General features: G+C 42.3%; 2 protein-coding genes across 8 annotated transcripts in view; both read left to right on the top strand.

Annotated features, from left to right (window-relative positions):
* The first annotated feature begins 462 nt into the window (after window positions 1-462).
* On the top strand, window positions 463-6,840 carry zgc:110540 (deoxynucleoside kinase). Of its 2 annotated transcripts, none has more exons than XM_055941428.1 (7): window positions 463-872; window positions 2,254-2,369; window positions 2,500-2,693; window positions 2,819-2,966; window positions 3,188-3,303; window positions 5,313-5,412; window positions 5,516-6,840. In XM_055941428.1, exons 1-7 carry the CDS (start codon window positions 779-781, stop codon window positions 5,540-5,542), a joined length of 795 nt encoding a protein of 264 aa, XP_055797403.1. In that variant the 5' UTR covers window positions 463-778; the 3' UTR covers window positions 5,543-6,840. The 2 variants fall into 2 exon arrangements, with proteins under 2 accessions (XP_055797403.1, XP_055797404.1); XM_055941429.1 differs by lacking the exon at window positions 463-872 and adding an exon at window positions 1,502-1,610.
* Window positions 6,841-12,522: 5,682 nt separating this feature from the next.
* Window positions 12,523-14,562, top strand: part of LOC129867932 (ankyrin repeat and KH domain-containing protein 1-like) — a 44,955-nt gene continuing 42,915 nt past the window's right edge. For all 6 annotated transcript variants that reach the window (XM_055941427.1, XM_055941423.1, XM_055941426.1 and 3 more), the window contains exon 1: window positions 12,523-12,956. In XM_055941427.1, the coding sequence (XP_055797402.1) occupies window positions 12,681-12,956 (276 nt within the window). In that variant the 5' untranslated portion in view covers window positions 12,523-12,680. The remainder of the gene's footprint in view (window positions 12,957-14,562) is intronic.

The following is a 14,562-nucleotide window of genomic DNA, read 5'->3' as shown; positions in this document are numbered from 1 at the left end:
TGCAGTTCTGATGTCCAGAAGCTCTTTTCGGTCATAAGCGACGTAGCGGCAACATTATGTACAAAACAAATTACGAACAACGCGAAAAAACAAACAAAAAAGCATGGTCGGTTAAGAGCTGATAAGACGGCAGCCAACCCCTCCGGCGCCATCTTCACTTTATTTACGTATCAACTAACCACATCATATGTTATCGCAATCTGGTGTGCACAACAGCACAGTCGATGACGTGGCACGCAACCATTGGTTGATGTAATGCGATGCCTGTCCATCTAGACGGGCAGGAGCTCAACCAAGGTTTGAACATGACCTTGTGGTACAGGGTGAGCCATTAAGGTCTTTGTCTTGGATCCTTTCTACTAAAATATCAGACTTGCCTTTTATAAACCAGCTATAGACCCACCGAATTGGGGATTTTTGAAGTATGGGGAAGCATGGGGTTGAATGGATATCTCCACGACTCAATGGAGAGCATTTCCATTGGGGAATTTCAGTGTATTCAATATTCACGGCTTTAATGCACCAGAAGACTGTGAATGTACCAACTACACGAAGCTTGAAGAATACTTGTAGTTCGGTGTCTTGTGGGTCATGTAGTATTGAAGCTTTGGTCCACCCCCGGAAGTAGTAACATATATATCCTCGGAATTCAATTTGATCTGATTATCGCGCTGCTCTGCTCCTGTATGTCACTTGGGCTCACTTCGGTAACTTGGCTATATCTAGATTTTGAGTTTCTAACTAGCTAAATAATTTAGCCAATATCACATTCTTTATAATGGCAACACCTCCTAAGAGAATATGTTCAAGTCCAAGTTTTGACAACAGTTTTGAGAAAAGAACTAAGAAGATATCCATTGAAGGAAACATTGGTGAGTTTGCACAGCCAGCTGGCTACACATTTAACGTACACAATCTGAGAGCTAGCTATCGATATATTTCTAAAATTAGATAGCTAGTTAACTACCTATGTGGATGTTTAACTCCGTGTTTGGTCTGATTTTACTCAACTCATTCTGCCGAATCAACAGCACACTAACGAGTACATTGCATTCTGTTCACTAAACAACTATTGGCGCCAAAACAATACATTCTCAATCTTTGCCTACATTTTATTACTCCGAAATACTTAACGCTAGCTAACGTTATCTAGTTGTAATGGCCAAGTTAGTTAAATTGATTAGCTGGCGAAAAATAACTACACTAGCTAGGTTTCCATCCAATTAGACATATATTTTAATGCAAATATTCTCAACCGCAAAAAAGCCTGCATTTTCCCAGGAGATGCTTCCATCAAATTGACTTGTTGCGCACAAGGCTGTGAGTGATTACCTTGTGCAGTTAAATTCTCATCTACCGACTAATTAAACACAAACTAAATGTGTTTTCAATAACATTTTCATATCTACTTATGGTTTGCTTACGAAAAATGTGTTTATAGAGTGTGCCCACTCTTGTATTGGTACGCGCTCTCTAGCCCGCAGGTCTAGGTCGGGTTTAGGTTGCGGATAAACGGCAGCCATCATGTCACCAGAATAAGACTCTCGGTATTTATTAGAACAGAACATCAAACTCTTCCCTTCCCTTGCACTTTTACATTAACTTCACAGGTTGGTATTTCATCTGTAGCCTAATAAACTGTATATTTGGGTTAAGATCACTTAAGAGCCCCTGGGGCAGCATAGTTGTTCCCCCCTTTTTTTATATGTACCTTATTCAACTTAACATTTCAATAAAGCAAATGTTAGCTGACTTGTATATTTGACTGTCAGCTAGCTTTATATTAATTCAACATGAGTAGAGGTTGCAAAATGGTTCGCTAACTAGCTTGCTTTGATTAGCTTAGCATGTCGTTGCTAGCTGTTACATTTGACACAACTGGTCTCCTGAAGAATCTTAGATATTGTCACATTTGTCTGACTACAGCAACACAACTTGTAACTCGACGTTTTATTTACAAGATTCTCAGTTCAAACGTCTAACATGTTTAAAAGTTTTGTATCTGTTGTACTCTGCCCTTTGACATTTTTAGAAACCAATCTGATTGTTTAGGGCAGAAAAACCAATCATTGATTCTGTCAACCTGCTCCAATGTATGGCTTTGGGTTCTCGTGAGCTAGCTATACATGTCTTGTTAGCAGAGTGCAAATTATTCTGGTTAACTAGCTAACTTAAAAAAAAAAAAATGTTTGTCTTGTTTTCCCTAATCGTTATATTGGGATACTGCTTGAAAAGTGTTTATGTGTGTTGCAGCTGCAGGGAAGTCTACATTTGTGCAAATTTTAGAAAAGTCTTCAGAAGAATGGGAGGTCATACCGGAGCCCATTGGGAAGTGGTGCAACGTTCAAAACACGGACAATGAGTATGAGGTAACTGCAATGTTATGTCCAGTACATAATGTTACGTAAAATGTTATCCCATTTTTAATGTTCAATTCATGTGAGTCACAATGTTGGAAAATTGGTCCTCCGCTTGACAATGATGTGTTCCCTGTTCCAGGAGCTCAGCACATCTCAGAAGAGTGGAGGCAACCTGCTGCAGATGCTGTATGACAAACCTAGCCGCTGGTCCTACACATTCCAGAGTTACGCCTGTCTGAGTCGTGTCCGTGCTCAGCTGCAGCCCCCTTCTGCAAAGTTGCAACAGGCAGAGAAACCTGTCCAGTTCTTTGAGCGCTCTGTTTACAGTGACCGGTGTGTACCCGTCTGGTGGTTGATTGGTTTAATTGTAAAATCAGAATACGACCTGAGAACCTGTGGTAGTTGTATGACTGTCTTTATTTCACTGAGTCTGACTTGTAATGTGGTTCTTTTGTCAGGTATATATTTGCCTCCAACCTATTTGAGTCTGGGGACATGAATGAGACCGAATGGGCCATTTACCAAGACTGGCACGGTTGGCTGCTCTCTCAGTTTGAGTCTCAAATTGAGCTGGATGCCATGATCTACCTTCGGGCTGACCCACAGGTGACTAAAGCCTTTACGCCCTCAGTTCACAAGTGTTTGAACTGCAGACAGTTTGGTGGTCAGATTACTTTCTATTTTATTTATTTTTACACAGCCATGTGCTTAAGGATTTAATTTTCATCTTTGAGAATTTAATTTTCAATTATACTGAAGTGCTTACATGGTCTATATATTTCGGCCTGGCAAAGAAACTAACCCAAAAAATGAAATCTGTCTTTCAGAGATGTATGCAGAGGCTGCACCGCCGAGGACGGGAGGAGGAACAAGGGATTCCAATTGACTATCTGGAGCAACTGCACTATAAGCACGAGTGCTGGCTGTACCATCGCAGTACTCAGTAAGTGTTCACCCATTTATACATACAGCGCATTTAGAAATATTTCAGACCACTTGACTTTTTACACATTGTGTTAGGTTACAACCTTATTCTAAAATGAATTAAAAAAAACAAAAAAAACGTGACACTTGGCATTCAGTCCAAAGAGTTGAATCTTGGTTTCATCAGACCAGAGAATCTTGTTTCTCATGGTCTGAGAGTCCTTTAGGTGCCTTTTGGCAAACTCCAAGTGGATTGTCATGTCCCTATTTTATTGAGGAGTGCCTTCCGTCTGGCCACTCTACCATAAAGGCCTGATAGGTGGAGTGCTGTAGAGATGGTTGTCCTTCTGGAAGGTTCTCCCATCTCCACAGAGGACCTCGGGGAGCTTTGTCATATTGACCATCGGGTTCTTGGTCACCTCCCTGATCAAGGCCCTTCTCCCCTGATTGCTCAGTTTGGCCGAGCGGCCAGCTCTAGGAAGAGTCTTGGTGGTCCCAAACTTTGTAATAACTCTGCAAAAAAAGGGCCTGTTTTCACTGTCATTGTGGGATATTGTGTTTTTAGATTGAAGCAAAAAAAAAAAAAAGATTTTTTTTTTTTTTAAATAATGCTGTAACAAAATGTGGAAAGGGGGAAGGGGTCTGAATATGCCTGGGAATACAGATATGCATATATTTTGTCACAGATGCCTTGAAAAATGGTAGTTGTGTAGATCAGAAAACCAGTCAGGATCTGGTGTGACCACCATTTGCTTCATGCAGTGCGACACATCTCCTTTGCTTAGAGTTGATCAGGCGATTTATTGTGGGATGTACGTACATACCCCAACCAGAAGCCATGGATTACAGGCTACTTTTGCACAGAGCTAAAGGGTAGAGCTGCCGCTTTCAAGGTGCGGGACTCTAACCTGGAAGCTTATAAGAAATCCTGCTATGCCTTCCGAACAATCAAACAGGCAAAGCGCCAATACAAGGCTTAGATTGAATTGTACTACACTGGCTCCGACCCTCAACTTTGATTTGATGTTGTCCCACTCCTCTTCAATGGCTGTGCGATGTTGCTGGATATTGGCAAGAACTGGAACACGCTGTCATACACGTCGGTCCAGAGCATCGAAAACATGGTCAATGGGTGACATGTCTGGTGAGTGTGCAGGCCACGGAAGAACTGGGACATTTTCAGCTTCCGTGAATTGTGTACAGATCCTTGTGACATTGGGCTATGCATAAACATGACGTGATGTCGTAGGATGAATGGCACCACAATGGGCCTTGATCTCCTCACGGTGTCTCTGTGCATTCAAATTGCCATTGATAAAATGCAATTGTGTTCGTTGTCTGTAGCTTTTGCCTTCCCGTATCGTAACCCCACCGTCACCATGGGGCACTCTGTTCACAACGTTGACGTCAGCAAACTGCTCGCCCACGTGACGCCATACACGTGGTCTGCGGTTGTGAGGCCGGTTGGACATACTGTCAAATTCTCTTATCTAGCATCAACTAGTTTTAATGAACATTCAATGCTTTGCTGGACATTCCTGCAGACAGCATGCCATTTGCACCCTCCCTCAACTTCATACATCCGTGGCATTGTTGTGACACAACTACACATTTTAGTGGCCTTTTATTGTCCCCAGCACAAGGTGGACCTGTGTAATGATCATGCTCTTTAATCAGCTTCTTGATATGCCACACCTGTCAGGTGGATGGATCATCTTGGCAAACGAGAAATGCTCACGAACAGGAATGTAAACTCATTTGAGAGCGCTAAGCTTTTTGTGCTTACGGAACATTTCTGGGGTATTACTTCAGCTCATGAAACATGGGACTAAAACTTTACATGTTTTGTTGAGTGTGTTTTAGCCAATATGCAACTTGTTGTTTTCTGTGCTGGTATTAAGTGTTAGACTATCATGTCAACTTTCGTCCCATTTTGACAGCATAGATCGAGTGGTTTCTTTGTCAAAGGGCTTGGCATTACTAGGAGTTTGGCAATGTTATCAGTGTAATATTGTTTACTACTTCTAGACTTGATTTTGAGTACCTGAAAGATATCCCCATCCTGGTGCTGGATGTTAATGAGGACTTCAAGAATGATCGAATTAAGCAGGAAGCTGTGCTGGACAAGGTTAGTGTTGGTTTGCACTTGTATCATCAAGAGATTGTTTAGTTCACCTCAAATCAGAATTTGTCATGGCTTACATGTGTTTTTCATCCCGGTTTCCACACAGGTCAGAGAACTCCTCAGCACGCTGTGAGCTAGAAAGGGTACCGATGTTAGACTGCACCAGCTCACTGGTCTTATGCTACAGACTGCATCATTCCTGACAGTTTATATCTACTTCCATGCCTCAAAGATTACACTGGTCCTCCATGCCTTAGATAATACTGGCAGAGAAGATTTTGGTAATCTTCTTACTTTATGCAATTCTCATTTTCCTGTTGGGTGGAGAAAAATGTTTTTAATGACGTTTGAGTGACTTACAAAATCATTTGGGGTCCGGTTGGTAATTTGACCATGTTTAGATAGCCGGCTGGTGGTAAATTAGTCTAATCTTAAAACTGTTAGCTGACATTGGCTTATTGACTGACTGTCAGTTACTGACATACAGTAAGAGAAACTGCTGCACAACAAAATTTAGAATTTGCTCCTGGTATATGCTATTCTAACTCTCAACAGTAAATTGAAACTCCGACTGAGTTACTAAAAAGAACATTTGATCCGCGTGCATATTAAAGGGGCCGCCAGTTTCTCATCCCTGGTCTGGAGACTGAAGATAAGTTGAACAGGTGTATGAGTGCTGAGGTAGAACCAAGCTTGCATACAACAGTAGGACTAGGTGGTTGGACACCTGCCTTACCAACTACACCAGCTCACTGGTCCTCTTGTGTCATTCAGACTAGAGATTAACAGGCACTTGAGAAAATGTATTTACCTGCTCATGACAGTCGGTATACTTGAAAATGTATGATTTTTAGGGTTGCCAGACTTACGTGGAACTTTATCTATTTTAAATGTAATGTGTAAAAGGTGCTGTGTGCTTGTTTTTAATATAGTCAGTTAACTTTTTTTTTGTATATATATTGTGATTACATAAACGCACAGATTAAGCCTAGTCCAATGGAGATTCGTAATTGAGAATGCTTTTTAGTCCAGGACTAGGCTTAATCTGTACTTGGGAAACCGGACCCAGGAGTTTCTGCAGGATCTTACACTGACTGAATTTGATTCAGAAAGATTTGGTACCACCACCAGAATGTCATTGTTCATTATGTGTAAGGTCCTCCTATAGCTGTTCTTAGTCTGATTGAAACACTGAACTTTCACTTCAAGTGTTGTGTGTCACAATTTTAGATTAAATGGCTCTTTCTTACCGAGCCACATGGTGTGCAGTACATCTGTGGCAGGTGGCTGTCGTTTCATTCAAAAGGGTTAGATCCAAACATGAGTTTTACTTTATTTTTGTGTGTAATATGCTGTGATCAAATATACCTCTTACAATTTGTGTTTGATGGGAGTTACATATTTGTTTCTGAAATAAATGGTAAAAAATTGTGCCTTAAGTTGCTATATAGATATATTTATAAGATGACAACAATGGTCACTCAGCCTCAAGTATGATTTTTGAAAAGGGGTTTGTGGTTGAGACCATGGGACTGACTGGTGTTTACTTTCAGTTGGCTTGACTGAGGATATTCAATACCATAGTGGCCATCTAGCAAAGGTAATGCTGTGCATGCTTAGTCACTATTGGATTCATTAAAGGGGAAATCCGCAATTGAACCAACAGTGGGTTGTTCGCACCTCTGTCACAAATGTAACCACTCTAAAATTCATAGACAGTGCTATGGATGCATGGACTGACCATCCAAGATAGCGAAATTATAGTTTTAAACATGTTTTGAGGCTGTACATGGTTTGTTTTATATTTGTAATGTTTACAGACATTGGAGTAAAACAAGCTTATAGTTTGGGTTCTGATGTGGTGATACGCTAAGCTTGAGGCATTTGTAAGTTATATTCTTCAAGTTTCATTGCGTATATAATTAATTTATAAGTCCAAAAAGGGTGGGAGATTGCTTATATATATTTAAAAAAATAACCAAGATTGTGTAGTAGTCAGATGTCTGTCCTGTCCCGTGTAAAATATAACGATATTTAATCTCACTTTCCATCTACGGCCTGAATATCCTTTTCTGCAAACCACCTCACCTAATGTGGTACGAATATGCTATTATTATACTTCAGAAACGGAACCCCCATCAGTAGCTAGCCAGCTAACTAGCTAGTAGTCAGTTAGCCACTGATAGCGGTCTTCACCGTTATCTTGGACGCCTGCCAGCCTCAGTTTGGTCAATACCTGCCAGTCTGCACAGCGCGATATCAACCCAGAGCATATCGGACAGCTTTTTCTCTACCACATCTCCGGATTCCTACCGCAAGCTCTGAACCTTTACACCGGATCATCACAGCTAGCTAGCTGCAATCCGAGGGGCTGCTCTTGGATAACGTCTCTGTCCCAAAGCAAGCACCAGTTAGGCTTGAGCTAGGCCTGTCTCCCGGCTACCCGAAGAGGTCTACCAGCTAACTCTTGGGCTACAATTCCTCTTGCCAATTGGTCTGGACCCTTTATTGCTGACACAGAGCCGATCCATCACGACTGGTCTGCTGATGTAATTCGTCCGAGGTGGTTTCAACAGGCTCTTCCGTTGCGACGTCGCCGAAGGCTATACATGCCTCTCCCTAATGGCAATATGCCTTGTCTATTGCTGTTTTGGTTAGTGATTATTGTCTTATTTCAATGTAGAGTCCCCAGCCCTGCCCAATATAGCCCATTTGTCCCACTCCCCACACATGTGTTGGCCTCACCTGGCTTAACTGGTGCCTCTAGAGACAAAACCTCACTCAATGCCTAGGTTTACCTCCACTGTACTCACATACTATCATACCCTTGTCTGTACACTATGCCTTGAATCTATTCTTCCACGCCCAGAAATCTGCTCATTTTACTCTTGTTTTTTGGAATGCACTAGACAACCAGTTCTTATAGCCTTTAGCCGTACCCTTATCCTACTCCTCCTCTGTTCCTCTGGTGATGTAGAAGTTGCTCCCAGCACCGCTCCCATTCCCCAGGCGCTCTCATTTGTCGACTTCTGTAACTGTAAAAGCCTTGGTTTCATGCATGTTAACATTTGAATCCTCCTCCCTAAGTTTGTTTCATTCACTGCTTTAGCACACTCCGCCAACCCTGATGTCCTAGCCGTGTCTGAATCCTGGCTTAGGAAGGCCACCAAAAATCCTGACATTTCCATCCCCAACTACAACATTTTCCAACAAGATAGAACTGCCAAAGGGGGTAAAGTTGCAATCTACTGCAGAGTTCTGTTATACTATCCAGGTCTGTGCCCACACAATTTGAGCTTCTACTTTTAAAAATCCACCTTTCCAGAAACAAGTCTCTCACCGTTGCTGCTTATTATAGACCCCCTCGGCCCCCATCTGCCCAGGACACCATATGTGAATTGATTGCCCCCCATCTATCTTCAGAGTTCGTACTGTTAGGTGACCTAAACTGGGAAGCTTAACACCCCGGCCATCCTACAATCTAAGCTAGATGCCATCAATCTCACAAATTATCAACGAATTTACCAGGTACAACCCCAAATCCGTAAACATGGGCACCCTCATAGATATCATCCTAACCAACCTGCCCTCCAAATACACCTCTGCTGTCTTCAACCAGGATCTCAGCGATCACTGCCTTATTGCCTGCGTCTGTAATGGGTCTGCGGTCAAACGACCACCCCTCATCACTGTCAAACGCTCCCTAAAACACTTCAGCGAGTAGGCCTTTCTAAACGACCTGGCCCGGGTATCCTGAAAGGATATTGACCTCATCCCGTCAGTAGAGGATGCCTGTTTGCTCTTTAAAAGTGCTTTCCTCACCATCTTAAATAAGCATGCCCCATTCAAAAAATGTAGAACGAAGAACAGATATAGCCCTTGGTTCACCCCAGACTTGGCTGCCCTTGACCAGCACAAAAACATCCTGTGGCATTCTGCATTAGCATCGAATAGCACCTGCGATATGCAACCTTTCAGGGAAGTCGGCAACCAATATACACATTCAGTTAGGAAAGCTAAGGCTAGCTTTTTCGAACAGAAATCTGCATCCTGTAGCACTAATTCTGAAAAGTTTTGGGAAAGTTAAAGTCCAAGGAGAATAAGAGCGCTGCCCACTGCACTGAGGCTAGGAAACACTGTTACCACCGATAAATCTACAATAATCGATAATTTCAATAAGCATTTTTATACTGCTGGCCATGCTTTCCACCTGGCTACCCCTACCCCGGCCAACAGCTCTGCAGCAACTTGCCCAAGCCCCCCCCCCCGCTTCTCCTTCACCCAAACCCAGACTGCTGATGTTCTGAAAGAGCGGCAAAATCTGGATCCCTACAAATCAGCTGGTCTATACAATCTGGACCCTCTCTTTCTAAAATGATCTACCGAAATTGTTGGAACCCCTATTACTAGCCTGTTCAAACTCTCGTATCGTCTGAGATCCCCAGAGATTGGAAAGCTGTCGCGGTCATCCCCCTCTTCAAAGGGGGAGACACTCTAGACCCAAACTGTTACAGACCTATATCCATCCTGCCCTGCCTTTTCTAAAATCTTTGAAAGCCAAGTTAACAAACAGATCACCGACCATTTCGAATCCCACCGTACCTTCTCCACTATGCAATCTGGTTTCCGAGCTGTTCATGGGTGCACCTCAGCCACGCTCAAGGTCCTAAACGATATCATAGCCGCCATCAATAAAAGACAGTACTGTGCAGCCGTTTTCATTGACCTGGCCAAGGCTTTCGACTCTGACAATCACCGCATTCTTATCGGCAGACTCAATAGCCTTTGTTTCTCAAATGACTGCCTCGCCTGGTTCACCAACTACTTCTCAGACAGAGTTCAGTGTGTCAAATCGGAGGGCCTGTTGTCCGGACCTCTGGCAGTCTCTATGGGGGTGCCACAGGGTTCAATTCTCGGGCCGACTCTTTTCTCTGTATATATCAATGATGTCGCTCTTGCTGCTGGTAATTCTCTGATCCACCTCTACGCAGATGACACCATTCTGTATACATCTGGCCCTTCTTTGGACACTGTTAACAAACCTCCAAACGAGCTTCAATGCCATACAACACTCCTTCTGTGGCCTTCAACTGCTTTTAAATGCTAGTAAAAGTAAATGCATGCTCTTCAACCGATTGCTGCCCGCACCCGACTAGCATCACTACTCTGGACGGTTTTGACTTAGAATATGTGGACAACTACAAATACCTAGGTGTCTGGTTAGACTATAAACTGTCCTTACAGACTCACATTAAGCATCTCCAATCCAAAATTAAATCTAGAATTGGCTTCCTATTTCGCAACAAAGCCTCCTTCACTCATGCTGCCAAACATACCCTCGTAAAACGAACTATCCAACCAATCCTTGACTTCGGCGATGTAATTTACAAAATGGCTTCCAACACTACTCAGCAAACTGGATGTAGTCTATCACAGTGCCATCCGTTTTGTCACCAATGCTCCATATACTACCCACCACTGCGACCTGTATGCTCTTGTTGGCTGGCCCTCGCTACACATTTGTCGCCAAACCCACTTGCTCCAGGTCATCTGTAACTCTTTGTTAGGTAAAGCTCCGCCTTATCTCAGCTCACTGGTCACCATAGCAACACCCACCCGTAGCATTTGCTCCAGCAGGTATATTTCACTGGATATCCCCAAAGCCAACACTTATTTTGGCCGCCTTTCCTTCCAGTTCTCTGCTGCCAATAACTGGAACAAATTGCAAAAATCACTGAAGCTGGAGACTTATCTCCCTCTCTAACTTTAAGCATCAGCTGTCTGAGCAGCTTACCGATCACTGTACCTGTACACAGCCAATCTGTAAATAGCACACCCAACTACCTCATCCCCATATTGGTATTTATCTTCTTGCTATTTTGCACCCCAGTATCACTTCTTGCACTTCATCATCTGCACATCTATTACTCCAGTGTTAATGCTAATTTGTAATTATTTAGCTTGTATGACCAATTTATTGCCTTACCTCCCTAATCTTCTACATTTGCACACACTGTACATCGATTTTTCTATTGTGTACGTTTGTTTATGTTTAACTGTGTTGTTTTTGTCGCACTGCTTTGCTTTATCTTGGCCAGGTCACAGTTGTAAATGAGAACTTGTTCTCAGCTGGCCTACCTGGTTGAATAAAAAAAAATAAGGAAATTCCTCGTCCCATATACCAACCTCATCAGTGGCTTTTGGAAAGGGTTTTATGGTCTAATAAAAGTGGCATGGCTCTGAGAGATTGAGTTGATATATAGTTGACATTTTGTATATTTATAGACAGAGACTGACATGAAAATGGAAAGAAGTGGCCTCTTACTGTTGCATTGTTTATGTACCCCTGAAAAATCTTGGCAAAGATCTAGCTTGAATCTTAAGTTGCTAAATATATTTTTGGACTTATAAATTAATGATATATACCCCATTGATTTTTGAAAAATATTATTTATAAATTCCTGATGAGCTTAGTTCAGCTGTCATACCCCATCATAACCCAACATGTTTTACTCCCAATGTTTAAACAATTTAAAAACACTATGGCCTCAAAACATGGTATAAACTATGTTGATATCATGGATGATCGGTCTTTGCATCCATACCTGTCTATGAATGTGAAAGTGGTTACATTTATCCAGCCTCACCCCTTACTCCTTACTTAGATTTACGTGTATTTTGGGTATACGTTGTGAAACTGTTATATTACTGCACTGTCGGAGCTAGAAACACAAGCTTTTCTCACTACACCCGCAATATCTGCTAAACACGTGTGTGTGATAAATACAATTCGATTTGATACCTCAGCTTTGTACCAAAACGGAAGTGTCGTATTGTTTCTATTAAGGATTTCAAAATTTGATAACGCTACAATACATTATTCATATTTGCAAGGATAGGCGTGTCACGGAGGTGGCACTTTTTGTGACAGACGTGCAAGTGTCCAATCATCTTCCAAATATTCCGCTTCAATTTGTTCTCGTAAACCTACCTTGACGTCGCGTGCTTTCCTCTGATTAGCATCTTTTCTAGCCAACGATATGTTGGTATTGTATTTTCCTGACCAATTATGTGCATGGATTCTGAATAGAGGCGGGCTAAGAGCGAACTATAGCTAAGTACGTTCGGTTGTTAGAAAGTTAATGGCTTGGAGGAAAGAGACGCTCTTCTCGCTTCAGGATTTTTCTGAAGTATAAACATAATTACTAACAACCTCAAAGAAAGTTTAAGACAATATTGCGTCTATTAGAATACAAAATAATAAGGAAAGTATGCAGGATGCAGTAGCCGGGACGGCAATGCTGACAGACGGCTTCGAGGACGAGATTGACTCTGTGACTCCGCGCTCCCCTGCCGTAGGAATGGGAGTTGGAGCCACACCAGGAGCCGGACTCGGGGGTTTAGGGATTGGTGTTGGTGGAAAGAAAGTCCGCTTGTTTGGCGAGGCTGGTGGGCCTGCAGCTGACCGGCTTGATTTCCAGCTCGCAGCGGCCGCAGTGCTTTCCTCCGGCCCTGGATCTGCCAGCGACGATGATGAGGTATCTGAGGTAAGCAACTCATGCTAGCTAAACTAACCCAGCGAAACTGGTTAAGATTCATCTTAGTTAACGTTGCCTAATCCCTTCTCTTTCGACGATATCATGAAACCTCATTACTTTCTTATATCAACAAAAATAATATCAGTCAGGTGTCTTGTATTTTGGCGGATAGTTTGTAGTCGTGTGGCTAGCAAGCTAGTAACATGTTCTGCTATTTGTCATATTATGAGCAGTATTTTGGCGGAGGGCTTCGATTTAGGCCTGACGTAGTAGTAGCACACACGGCGCCATCAACTGCTAAAGTTAGCTTGCTAGTGAAATTTAGCTAGGTAGTAAGTGTAGCTAGCTAGTTAGTGTTAACCACACGTTTGTTAGCCTCTTATAGGACAAACTGGTCAGTTGTTTTGAACAGGTAACAAGGTGAAGACATGTTAAGTGTCAGATATGGTAACTGGTATTCAATCATGCATTCACTTATTCATTGTCAACCCAGTTGTCTATTTGTCTCTAACGTTGCTTAACTAGCCAGCTGGCTAGGCACATTCGCCCTCGTCTTTGAATAGCAAGCTAATTAGTTACAAGTTCTCTTAACTTGACATGCAGTTTTTATGAATTTCTATATTACTTCGCCAGGGTTGATGGCACACTTTCCAAACACAACATATTAGGCCTACTATGTGATGTTTGTTGAGAAGCATGATGCCGAGCTGTCAGTCAAGATGCTTACTGGAGTGGTGATGTAACATAATTCAGCAAGGGTTTAGAAATGCCCCAGTGATCAAATCAAACGTGACATTTCAGAGTGAGCTAGTTATTTCCTCTACCTATTCTAAAATGACTAATCTCATATGTAGGGTAAAGTAATGTTCAGGTAAGACACACTCACACTTTGAATCACATTGGAATGGGTACCTGTTCATGTGATGAGCAAAAATAAATTGCCGGAATATTTTGTATTTGTATACACTTATTTCCCCCTTTTCACTTTGCCAGAGTCTTATCTGTACACTGTAATTGGCTACTCTCAGTCTCTGAAGGAGTGCCTGACCAGTTTGAAGAGAGTGTTGGAATAGGATGATGTGCCTCTACCATCTGGTTCCTCTGTGTGTTCTCACACTCACCTCAAGGAAATTCAAATATTTTTACACAATTTTCTCATTTTTCTTTTTCCTCTATTTGGTATTTAAGTTAGTCGACTTTTGGTCACAAATGTTTGAGAAATACATTTTTTCATTAATCTGTTAATTAGAGGGATCCTAACGATTTAATTGATGTCACCTATGAAAATAGGTGATGTCAGAACAGTGTAGACACACACACACTTCATCGTAATGCACATAAAATAAAAAAAACACACACACTGACAGAGGTTCCTGTTTCCCAGAGCTATGTAGGATTCCTCCCCTTTCAGTCTGCAGGACAAGGGTGTCTGTTGCCTTGCATAGCTCATAACGGGTGCCACTTCCTCCCCTTGGGTTGTTGGTATTTTGGTTTGAATTTAGGGGTGTAATAGAGGGGGAGGGGTCAGTGGGGTATAGTTACTAGCACTTTTCCCAGGTAGACTCACCATTAGTCTGCATTCTTAGATCAGGCAGCCATTTAAAGGCCCTGGCTG

Source organism: Salvelinus fontinalis, chromosome 13 (assembly GCF_029448725.1).
Source record: "Salvelinus fontinalis isolate EN_2023a chromosome 13, ASM2944872v1, whole genome shotgun sequence".
NCBI classification, from domain to species: domain Eukaryota; kingdom Metazoa; phylum Chordata; class Actinopteri; order Salmoniformes; family Salmonidae; genus Salvelinus; species Salvelinus fontinalis.
This window is presented reverse-complemented; position numbering and strand designations above follow the sequence as displayed.

What these genes read in the sequence shown, in the direction of transcription:
- zgc:110540 (XM_055941428.1), top strand. Translation starts at nt 779, where the DNA reads ATGGCAACACCTCCTAAGAGAATATGTTCAAGTCCAAGTTTTGACAAC. An exon ending in ATCCATTGAAGGAAACATTG is followed by an intron (nt 873 to 2,253) that starts GTGAGTTTGCAC and finishes TGTGTGTTGCAG; the next exon opens with CTGCAGGGAAGTCTACATTT. An exon ending in ACCTTCGGGCTGACCCACAG is followed by an intron (nt 2,967 to 3,187) that starts GTGACTAAAGCC and finishes TCTGTCTTTCAG; the next exon opens with AGATGTATGCAGAGGCTGCA.